The 11,652-nt window shown below is 35.3% G+C and overlaps 1 protein-coding gene across 2 annotated transcripts in view; it reads right to left on the bottom strand.

The window, feature by feature from the left end:
• Positions 1–6: 6 nt before the first annotated feature.
• Positions 7–11,652, bottom strand: part of MMP16 (matrix metallopeptidase 16) — a 180,570-nt gene continuing 168,924 nt past the window's right edge. For both annotated transcript variants that reach the window (XM_061346811.1, XM_061346812.1), the window contains 3 exons: positions 6,910–7,060; positions 4,511–4,626; positions 7–892 (listed from right to left, as the gene is read on the bottom strand). In XM_061346811.1, coding sequence (XP_061202795.1) covers positions 558–892; positions 4,511–4,626; positions 6,910–7,060 — 602 coding nt within the window. In that variant the 3' untranslated portion in view covers positions 7–557. The remainder of the gene's footprint in view (positions 893–4,510; positions 4,627–6,909; positions 7,061–11,652) is intronic.

Below are 11,652 nucleotides of genomic sequence, written 5' to 3'. Positions count from 1 at the left end.
CTGAAGTCCTGTGTGTCATCCGAGTCTCCCACCTGACAACAAAACTGGAAGTAGGAGTATAGGACTTTATCCGTAGCAGACAGAAAGCAATCCTCTTTGGAGACAAAGCTGTTTTGGGTCTTCTCACTTTCCTGAAAGTTCCGTTGTGGGTTGTTGTGTTTTTTCTAAAAAAATTCACTCTCAGCAAAAAATTTTTCAAAGGGGAACAGGCCTTAAGGGACAAATGTAGAAACATTGGAGATTTTTTTGTTTTGTTTTTCCTCTTTGTTAGTTAATCCTGATAGTTTATAGGGCATTGAGCGTGCAGAGGAAAGGCCTAGATTGAATGACAAAGAAAGACAAAGGACTGAAGAAACAGCAGATACTGTGTATCATGGAAGCTTCCCAGCTGAGCAAACTGCCACTCATGCGCAGGACAGGCAACCCCCTGGGTTTTAAAGATCAGCTTTGTTTGAGACTGACAGATGCCCGCTCCTAGCTAGGAAACTGCATAACAGCTCTTGTGTTGAATCTCAAGTTACCACAAACTCCTGGGAGGGAAAGAAAAAAACCCTACATCACACCCACTCTTGCATAGAGCGTTTGCAGTACAGTATGTGGCGGGGTGTTCCTTTCCTTTTGAACTGGAACACAGTGTAAACCAAGACAAGGAGGCACAAGGCCAGGATGCAGGGAATGACGATGGCTATGGCTTTCACAGTGCTGGCTGTGTTGTCCAGTTTGATGACAATGTCAACGTCATCTTGAGGGCTGTGTCGGTCTTTATCTCGATCTGTTGGTCCATCACAACCCATAAAATCCTTAAGGATGGATCTGGGATAGCCAGGTTCCACCCTGAGCATCTGGTTATTGAATTTCCAGTACTCTTTTCCTTTGTAGAAATATGTGAAGCCTGAGGAAGAAAATTGAAATTATTCATGGTCATATTGGATCAAATCACATGAATACACTATGATTGAAACTACTGGTATCATTTTTTTTTACTTAAAAAATTAAAAATAGACTTCAGTTCTAGGTCTTTCAAATCGTCACAGATTTTGTTTCTTACTGTTTCTAGAGAATCTAACACTGGGATTTTTGTTTGTTGTTTTTTTTTTTTTTTTTTGTTGTTGTTGTTTTTTAATAAACTGGGATTTCATTTTCTTACGTTACTACAGAAAAACAATGCTTCCTGAAAACATCAGTGACTGGCTATCTGGAGATAATATTAGTAATTACTTATTTAAACAGCAGTTAGTTTCTTTCAATTATAAAAAAAAAAATTACTTGATAGCATATTTTGCAGCTCAAACTGTAAGAACATCATCATCATCTACTGCCATTTTTCAGAATACTTAGAATGTTAGAACATTATTCTACATTTCCTGTTTATGTCATTTTAATGGCCTTCCTAGCCACTGAAAAGGTACTATTTTCCTTTCCTTAATCAGTACTGTTAGTTTATCTATGGAAAGGTACAATACTGATTATAAAGAAAAAAAGAAAAGAATAGCACAGCTATATCAAAACAGTAGTTAGGAGGCTTGTTAACAAAATGCCTTCTATTCTGATTGGAACAAAACTAAAAAGAGGACTATAATTCTTTACTATGATGTAGTTTTAAAATTTCAGCATATCAAGTTCCTTAAAGCAATCTGTATTTTAAATGAAAAATACTCTAAACTGAAGAATTTCAGCATTCTGAACCCCAGGTTATGCTATCCTTTCATTTCATATACCAATGTGTATGTAAAAAAGTACTGTACATACTGGACCTGGATAAATATTTCAAGTGTAGAAATCTGATATCAGTATTTTAATACATATAGAATAAATACAGATACGGTATCTCTACGTCTATATTCTTACAAATACACAGAATACATACAGGTACACATCAAATGTACATATAAGTCAGAATACTGATATTAGTTAGTATTAATTGTTATTATACTGAAAGATCAAATTCAAACTGTTAAAATCAAAGCAGCAAAGGAATTGCTAGCCTCTATAGAACCAATAAAAATTCTTCAATCAGAGCATATTTTCCACTGGAAAACTCTGAAGATAGTTTATGCTTTCCTGTTTCAAACTACCTTCTACTTGGAAAGTTCTGCTTTGCTGAGGCAGGAACCAGGATAACAGTCAGTAACATTCAGAAGGATGGAAATCACCAGCAGAGAAGGGTAGTTTTAAGAGACTGAGCAGTTTTACTGCTTCTCATGGCAGAACAAGTGACGTCACACAACTGTTGAAAGTGCTTTCATCTGCTTGACTTGTTGAACCTGCTCCTTAAAATTTTCAAGGTGGTAGAACCTGACAGTGGTGAGAACAATACCTGACCCAAACAGCATGAAAGGACATAGCGGTCACTAATGTGCCAAACAGGAACTCAGACTAGGAGTACTAGTAAGCAAAAGGCAAAAGAAAAAGCCCAGTGGACTAATAGACTACATTTTCTCTTATCTCTAAAAATTGCCTCACTATTTGCTTTAGTAGAATTTTTAGTTGAGAGATAAGATTTTCTATGCTGCTCTCAAGGCAGAAAGAAAGCTTTCTCCAATCTGAATAATTTTGTGTGATCTCAGATTCTATGGAACAACAAAAGGAAATTTCTTCTTCACCTCTTCCTTGGAGTTTCTACCACAGCATTAGTATCCAAATCACAATATGGGAAGTATCAAGGATAGTTTCAAAGATGTTATCTGAGCCTAACCATGCTTCTAGGACACGGAGTCAGTATGCTGACTTGAGTAGGAAATTGTTTTTTCTTTCTTTCCCAAGCCTTTTACTGAAAGGTTACCTGAAATTTTTGTGGACAGTGAAGAAAACCCCTTTATGATCAGATTTATTGCAGGTGCTCATTTGCATGGTTTACACAATAGAAAGAGAAGGAAAAGAAGAAAGTATTCTTTAAAATTAAATGGATTAACTGGAAGACATGCTTTCAGGTGTTCCTTTACAAAGATATAGTAGTAAAACTTACCAACTCTACTTCTGCCCAAAGGGAAGAAAACACAGTTTTGGAAAGGAATACAGTTTTGGGCAAAATGTAATCAAGTTCTTTCCAATTAATCAGTGGTAATTCTTATTTTCATCTGCTTTTGTTTCTTTCTGTCCTCATACAAACAACAGTGGAGTTGTGAACTGTTTCTTAACATTTCTATTTTCTTGATTTCAAGGAAATTTTCTTAGTAGTCTCCTTGGGAACTTTATGGTGTCATTTTCAATCCCTCTTTCTGTCCTTGGGCCTTTTTAGGCTTTCTGAGAAGCCCAAGAATGACCTCTTTCCCTTCCCCTCCTCCCCTATCTCATGTCATGTTTTACCATCCTCCTCATTCAAAGAGCCAGACAGACTATCAAAGCCACTGAGGTAAAAAAGAGAAGCGGCTTTGCTGTAGTCAAGAGTCTCTCCTGACTTAGCAATGAGTGTTCTTTAACTTTCCAGTTAAAACAAATAAATACAACACAAAAAAATCCAGTCTATCCAGAAGGCCAGAATCTAGAGAGAGTTTCTGCTTCTGGATAGAACAGAGACAAAGCAAGGAAGCAATAAATCATATTTTTGAAAAAAAAACCCCAACCCCCAAACAAAAACTAATCCAAACCTAAAACCCAACCCTCCCCCCAAACATTTCCATAATAAATTACTTAATCAAGCTACAGACTGAAATATGAGAATTAAATGCTTTATACAAGGAAATAATTTTTATCTGCTTATTAAAAGGAAATTAAAATAATATGACAATATAGCTATGTGCTGCCTGTGAGGCAAATGGAACCTACTAATAAATAAATCACATATGCCATACAACAATTCTCCAACAATGATAAGTGACAATAAATGCATTTTTTTATTCCTGTCAAAGAGATTTAAACTCTGAGCAACTGAGCACTGTTTTGGCAGCCTTCCAGCAGCCCCTGAGAAGCACTGAATTCCTGTAAGATGGAGATCTGGGCTGCTCTCCTTCATTTGGAGGTGAAGCCACATGCGATTTTAGTTTCCTGTGATGATGCATCTTGATACAGGTAATAGCATTTCAGACTAACATCCCTGTGGTCTGCATTTCTGCATCATGGGCTTATGACATCTTTTATTTACATAGGTTCCTAGGGATATTTCTGCTTAGCTAAAGATTTTGCTTCCCTTTTCTGGTTCAGAATAAAAATAACACCTTCTAAGCTGTTTAAACAATTCAAACAGGAATATACTGTGTTTAGGAAGCTTGCTTTAAGAGGTACATTTTAAGAGGTACAGCAGAGAACAAAAATAATTAAGTGAATTAAGACACAAGAAAAAGAAAAGTAAACTGAGGTTTATGATACTAAATTTGAAAGACTTTTCTCTGTTGTGATAAAAAGTACATGCAAACAGCCATTTCCACAGTAGCAAGTTCCACAGCAGGAAATATTCTGATCATAAATCAAGAATTCCTTTGTTACTTAACCTGAATACTCAATCACCACTCTACTACTCTATCTCACATAAAAGGTGTTAGTAAATCATTAGAACAGGAATGTGTTTGCATACCATTTTCTTTGTGGACAAAGGCTCCCTGAGGAGATTCTGGGATACCTTTCCATATTGTGATTGGTTTGGGATAACCAGGGTCCATGGATCTCATTTCTTCACTGTACCTCCAGTACCTGAAATGTTTTAAAAAGAAAAAGAATAAAATCACTTACAAGAGAGCAGCTGAGTAACTACATATTTCTGCTTTCTAACATTGCTACATTCTTTAGCCACAAATGGGAATTCTTGATGTCCTTTCTTTGAGCATACTAGCAGACTACAAAGAAATCTCTTTGCTGACTGGACAACTGTTTCATGTAAACAGAAAGAAGATAAAACACATATATGCACTTTGACAACTAAATCAGTATGCATCTCATAATTGCAGCAAATCTGATGCCTCAGACTTCTACATGGTGACAGAGATGCAACATATGCAAAAAATATATTAATGTTTTAGATACTATTTTAATTATGAAAATTACAGCAGATTAAGATTAAAATATTCACAGAAATCCTAATTTAACTCCTTATATGTATGCATTACAGTAGCTTCTCATTTCATTATCATGAAATAGATACAAAATTCAACCTGCTTTTGTGCCTTTTTTTCTCTGCCAGGCCTTTTCCAATTTAAAAAGCTTCAGAATGCAGCCCGAATATGTAAGAAGTATTTACTATTATCTAATACTTACAGTTACTGTTGATTATCTCTTACTGGTTCTAAGAATTAGCATACTGTATCTCTAGTACCTCTGTGTATTCTGATACAATATTTGGGTTGGTCATTTGGGTGTTTTGATTAGCTCCACTAATTTAGAGCATGGTTTCCTGGAATAATTTTTTTTTTTTCTAAAATCAGTCTTATTCATGTAAAAATTACATTAAAAGCAGCCACTTGACGTTTCAGGACATCAAAAGCCTGAAATGTATCATTTGTTATGATTGCTCCTGACATACTAAAGAATTCTTAAGTGGATGATATTTTGTCCCTGCAAGGTACTTAAGACACTCTAATCAATCCACATATTAATCTTTTTAAAAAACAAAATGGTTTAAACTCTGAATTCTCTCTGTGGGGCAGTCCTTTGGCTTTAAACTTCCAATTAAATTAAAAGGTGAAAATTTCAAGTGGGTTAAGAGTTGGCAAGTTACATTAAAATCATTTGTACTTATTTTTTCTTTCTCATGCATAAATTATTTTTATCACCTGATCTAGTCACATATGCACCAGTAAACAGCCAATGACACTCTATTTTGAAATGTAACATCTTTCTTTTTCAGACTCAACTATTGGAAGCAAATTATTTAGTTGGCTTTCTTTTTCACCGTGGAAACTGATTGCTTTAAATGATACTTAGTTTTCAAACAGCACAAAAATTTTACTTGGTTATGTGCTTTCCTCATCATGAGTGCTGGAAAAAAATTTGTTTCTTTCTAAAAAAAGCTTTAGTATTAAAATTGCGTATGGCAATTTGTAGTGCAATATTACAGTATTGCTAATAAATTATCAGCTGCAGTGTTCTAAACATATTCTATGATGTACATTTATTTCTTTAAGAGATCCATTAATACTATTATTGTCCCAGAATCCTAAGTACCGAACAATAACAAAAGAAGTCATTATATTCTTAATGATACTAATACAGACATTACAATTATTAATACAGAATAATTTGTCTCTGAGGACTCAGAATTTGCAGTGATACATCAATCAACAAACATAGCAACATCCTGAAAACTCATAAAATCCATCAGTCAGATAACTTATTTTTATAGACAGGGAAATGAAGACACAGAGACACTAAGTGACCAGTACAAGTCTCTTTCAGGATTCAAGTAACTCAGATTTTACAATATTTTTCCTGTTCTTTATTAATCATAAAAATAAGTGTCCCTTCAGAAGGGAACTGTAAGATTTACTTAAAAGTAATTTCAAAGGAACTGCTCAGATTGCTCTTTCATTTTCTGGCTTGGCTGTCATTTCCCTTTCTTACCCTATTTTTGAGTAGTAGCACAGAAGTAATTTTTACTGACCTTAAAAAGCTTTGCATCATGCCTAGCCTGTTTATATGACAGGGTTTAGAAATGTGCATAAAAAGGAGCAGGTAAGAGTGTGCATAACTACATTACTTTGAATACTTAAGTTTATATTTGTGACAACTATGACTCACTGATGACCTATTAAAAAAATTTTCCACTGGACATACATATCCTCATATACTTATAGAATCAACTAGGTAGGAGAAGACCTTTAGGATCATCAAGTCCAACCATTACCCCAGGACTGCCAAGACCACTACCAAGCCATATCACTGACAGCCTCCTCTACATGGTTTTTGAACATTTCAGTATATTCAAACAAATATGATTTAGGTTATAAGAAATGTGCTTCCTTGCATAATTCCTATACCAACCTATCTCCTTTGAAGAAGTAGGTTTTCCCAACATCTTCCCACCAAATTGCTGAATCAATGCCATGGGAAGGTATTCCGCTTCCAAGAGTTATCAAATCATGAGGATAACCTGGCTGGAGAGTAGTGTCCTTGAAAACCCAGAACTTGTTACCTGTACAAAAGCATATATACACATACATATAAGTGTGTTAGTCTTCAGTACTATCAATATTAATATTAATATTAATACCTACTGAAGAAATAAGACAGACTCCCAAAGGTCTACAGTGGTTCTGCCAAACACAAATGAAAAATGTTCTATCACTGCAGATAATGCAAAATTAAATATGCCTTACAGATACCTTGCATTTATAAAGCACCTTCAGTTCAATAAGTCCACAGAGTATTTTGATATCAACTATATAGGGTTCAAACCCAGAATGAAAATGAAATCATCTCAAGAGGCTCTGTGGCTGGTAATGTAATACATTTGCAGCAATAATACACAACAATTTTACATTTTATTAGGAAAGAAGAGTGACTGTTAAGACAAAATGAGGTAAGAAAGCATAGAAATAAATAAAAAATAAAAAAATCCTAGCCTCACAGAGACCATATACTTTTGTTACTTTGCACTCTCCTGTTCCTCAAGAAATTAAATTGCTCATGAAGGATGTACAGATTGTTTAGATTATTTCTGAAATGACCACAGAATTTACAATATTTTTAATCAGATTTTCTTTACTGTGGCCTAAAGACAAAACTGCAGTTCTGAAATTCCACAGCTGAAAACCCTGTGTTTCTGAAATTAATGGGGGTTGCCTTCAGTACCTGTGGCAGTAAGATTTAACCTTTGGCTGTGGGTGACAAATCATTCAAAACTACCCACTTGACTCTTACATGCTGATAATACAAGGTAAATGCATAACTCTTAGCACAGTGTCTACGCAATCCTCATGATACCTAAACTGTCTTAAATCAAAATAATAGCCTGGTGCCTCCTGGATACTGGCAATGCTCAGTGGTTGAAACCCTATTTTTGCATCTGCTAACTAAATATATTTTCTATATACGGGTATACATGTCTACAGAAGCAGCAATTGCACCAGTGTTTGGTAGTATTCCCCCACCCCCTGTCCCTGTTGCTGGAGAGGATGCTACCTGTGCTCTCTCTTGTAACTGGATAGCTTACCTCACCAGCCCACAACTCCAGTTTCCCAGCTTCAATCTGCTCTAGCTTCCTAGCTAATCTCCTCTTCCTCACTGAACACTTCTGTGATTATCTCATCTCTTCTCATATTAAGCCTTTAGTCTAACACTTTCCCCAATAATTGTGCCTCCCCTCCTATTCTTGCAATTATCTTCTCCTTTTTACATTTTTTGCTTTCTTCTAATTCTTCTTCAAAATACACTTCTCACCTGTGTCTTTTCAGTAGAGACTTTGCTTTCAAATACAGACAGCTTTGGCTGAAAAAAGGGACTAAAGATCCTCATATGCCCCCTAGAAATAGGGAAAAGGGAGCATAATTCGCATTTTAGTACTTATCTGAAAAGCTTGCTTTGAGGTCTGTCTTCCCTTTGTACTATGTCATTTAGGCCACAGGGACACTTTCTGAGCTAGACTATCGGCTCCACTGTGTAGGAACCATGTGTTTTTTTCTTTTCAAAGCACTACCTTCATCTGTGTTTTTGAAAAACATTGCTATTTTTAGTAATAATAACACTGAAGGAGAAGATACTCTGACATCACGTACATATTCTGAATTACATCACAGAAAGCTCTCCATGAACATAGATATTGAATTGGCCTATTGGATACTTCACTTTGGTCAATCCATTGTTATTTATGATGACATTTAAAATATTAGGGGAGAAATCGGAAAATATATTTTGCCCAAGCATATTTGCAAAGATATCCTAAGAGATAAAATCATAGCTGTTCATATTAGCCATTGCACTTACCTGTAAGGCTAGGCAGGCTGCTACAAAGACTTCCAAGGTTAAGATACTGTGCTGTATAAATATTTTATAAGGAAATGTAATATTACCCTAAAGATCGAGGATCAGGTGTATGCCACTCACCAAGAGGGAAAAATCTAGAGAGCTGTTTTGTGGTCATTTTTATATTTTAACTATCCCTCAGCAGTATTAAAAGTTGGTTTAAAGGGAGGGTTTTTTTAATCTCCCTGTTTATGCTGTAGTGATTTAAAGAATGTTACATAGTATCACAGTTTTAATTAGGAGAGGAGATACAGTTTCAGTCCCTCCCATACTGGGTTTCCAGAGTAAATTTTTTATCAGCTTCTTTACAGCTGCTTGTCACCCACTTCCAAGCACAAACACTACAGTTTGCTCAACAGATCCGTCTTTCCTTCCCTGCCAGTTGAAGGAAGAAAGGATTCAATGAATATGTACAGAGCCATTTGAAGTAGTGAAAATAAAAGACACAGAGAATAATGAAGAATGGTCATGGAAAGCTGAGGTCTGTGCTGTCTGAGCATTAAAGTCTGTGCTACCGTGACATTTACTTTTATTGAGATCCCTTACAAAATTCATGTACAGGGTTTGATTATGACAGGGATGAGCATCTTCAGTCGTTCTCTGTCCTGCCTCCCACGTGGTTTACCCTTCTGCCAATTCACATGACCAGACACAGAAGGCTTCAGATGGTAATGGCAGTTTCAAACGCAATGATAAGAGAAGTCATGCGTTTTGGACCTTACCAGTTGGTAGTTATGGTGTGAACAACAGATGGTATTCAGTGAATGAATGATACTAAGCCAGCTCATTTCTGTTTCAAAGATCATTCAAAATCACAGCTGTTGCACAGCATTGGGAGACATATGCTGTGATGTATGTAATGCTATTACCTTTCTCTGGACTTCACAAAGAATAAAAGTAACAGCAATTGTTAAGAACATTATGAGCTACATTAACAAGATCAGGTCATACCAAAATAAACACGGGTTGAGCACACACCACTATAAGTGACAGCAACACTTAGCCACATATTTGTGCATATTCAAATATACTGAAGTAGAAGGAAAGTGAAGCTGTGGGAACACATGACATAAAAAACTAAATTCTTCACATATTTCTTACTAAAAAGCAAATTCTTTCTGGTTAAATAGTGAAAAGGCAAATTTGACTGTTTTTTAATAGAGATGTTAGGGCACTGAAAGCTCTAACGTATGTGGGAAAGACTTCTATTGATTTGCTTTGGAAGAATAGTTTAGTCTGCTGTGCTGTTAATGGGAGGGACTGTATATAGGAAATACAAATGTTTTATCTGGCTGACAATTCTTACTTCAGGGTTTTTTTATTTGTTTCAGAAGGTTTTAGGTGGTTTGTTGTTGGTTTTATTGTTTGATTTTCTTGGCTTTTTTCCTGTTTAGTTTCCCTCCCTCAGCTGAAGGAAAGTGGAGGGCTGTTGATCAGAGGGTTTCCAAAAAAGAAAAGATTAGAAGCTTTCAAATTCACAACCAAATGTTAGGAAGACTTAAAGCAGGAATTTAACACAAATGATACTTTACTGTGATGAGAATATGCTCCTTTTATTTCAAATGATATTTATGTATCTTAAAATGCATTAAAAATGAATTCTTGAGTCCGTATGTGTTCACTTAATTCATATTCCACTTCCACTAGTAAATATTCAATACACTTCATTAATCATGTTTGTAATGGAAATAAAAAAATATATGACAAAACTAGAATAATTATAGCTTGATCCTTTTTACAGATAACCAATACCTTTTCAGAGTCCTAACCTATGTGCTTGACAGAAATCACCACTGTATTTATTTCATAACGCTGTTCTTTAGTCTAGTTGATGGGTTGTTACTCTCACAGTGAATAAAGCATCACATGTTTCATGTAGTCTGGCTAACCTTCAGGATGTTTAATCTCTCTCTGTTTTTATTCCCTAATGTAAAACCTAATATAACAAGCAGAATGGTAAGGTCACAAGTTGGGAATGAAGCAAGCGATAAAAAAGTCAAAATGTCTTACTTTTTGAAATCATGCTTTGTTAAATACCATCACTGTAGGGAAACAACTGAGACGGATGAACTGTGACTGCAGTTATTTGCAGTTTTTTGATATCTATCTTTGACATTTGAAAAAAAATAATGGAAATAAAGAGTATGAGTATTGCTATGCTTTACTTAAAATACTGAATATTTAACTCCAGATGTTCTTCAGACTATTTAACTACCTACTGACTACTGCAAACAATTATGCAGACCTTAAATGATAGTTCTTCATTTGTAGAATCAGAATACTGAACAGTTGTGCTCCTGGGTTGTCAGCAACCAAGTTTTTGGTCATCTTACACACAATTATTATATGTGCGTAGTGCAAGACCTATGTGGGAGTTAGCATATAATCACTGTAAGTTTAACTGTGATAAGACAAATTCTCCAAATTTTTAGCAATTATATTGGAAACTGGTGAAAATTTTAATGTCTGATTCTGATTTATTTTTTTTCTCCAGTCACCTTTGCTCTTAATTTTAGTTTTTCAAGCCAGGATCAGGTGTCTTCATACTAGTATCACGAAATTACTATTCATGCTTCCTTTTTTCTCATTCTCTATTTATTTCCCACATTAAGTTTCTGTCATTTCTCTGCTCCATGATCTGGCAGAAGTATAGTAAATTTACTTTTAAAACAAAACTGTCAACAGTTGTGTAAGTGCAGTTGAAAGCTATGATGGTGGCACTGCTAGTATGAGTTTTACAGCAGCCTTTCTATTGCTGCATTT

Source organism: Neopsephotus bourkii, unplaced genomic scaffold (genome assembly GCF_033783945.1).
Source record: "Neopsephotus bourkii isolate Nb327-2 ecotype Australia unplaced genomic scaffold, CSIRO-AGI_Nbou_v1 NB_275, whole genome shotgun sequence".
Lineage (NCBI taxonomy): Eukaryota > Metazoa > Chordata > Aves > Psittaciformes > Psittacidae > Neopsephotus > Neopsephotus bourkii.
Note: the sequence above shows the minus strand (reverse complement) of the source record. Positions and strands in the feature narration are given on the sequence as shown.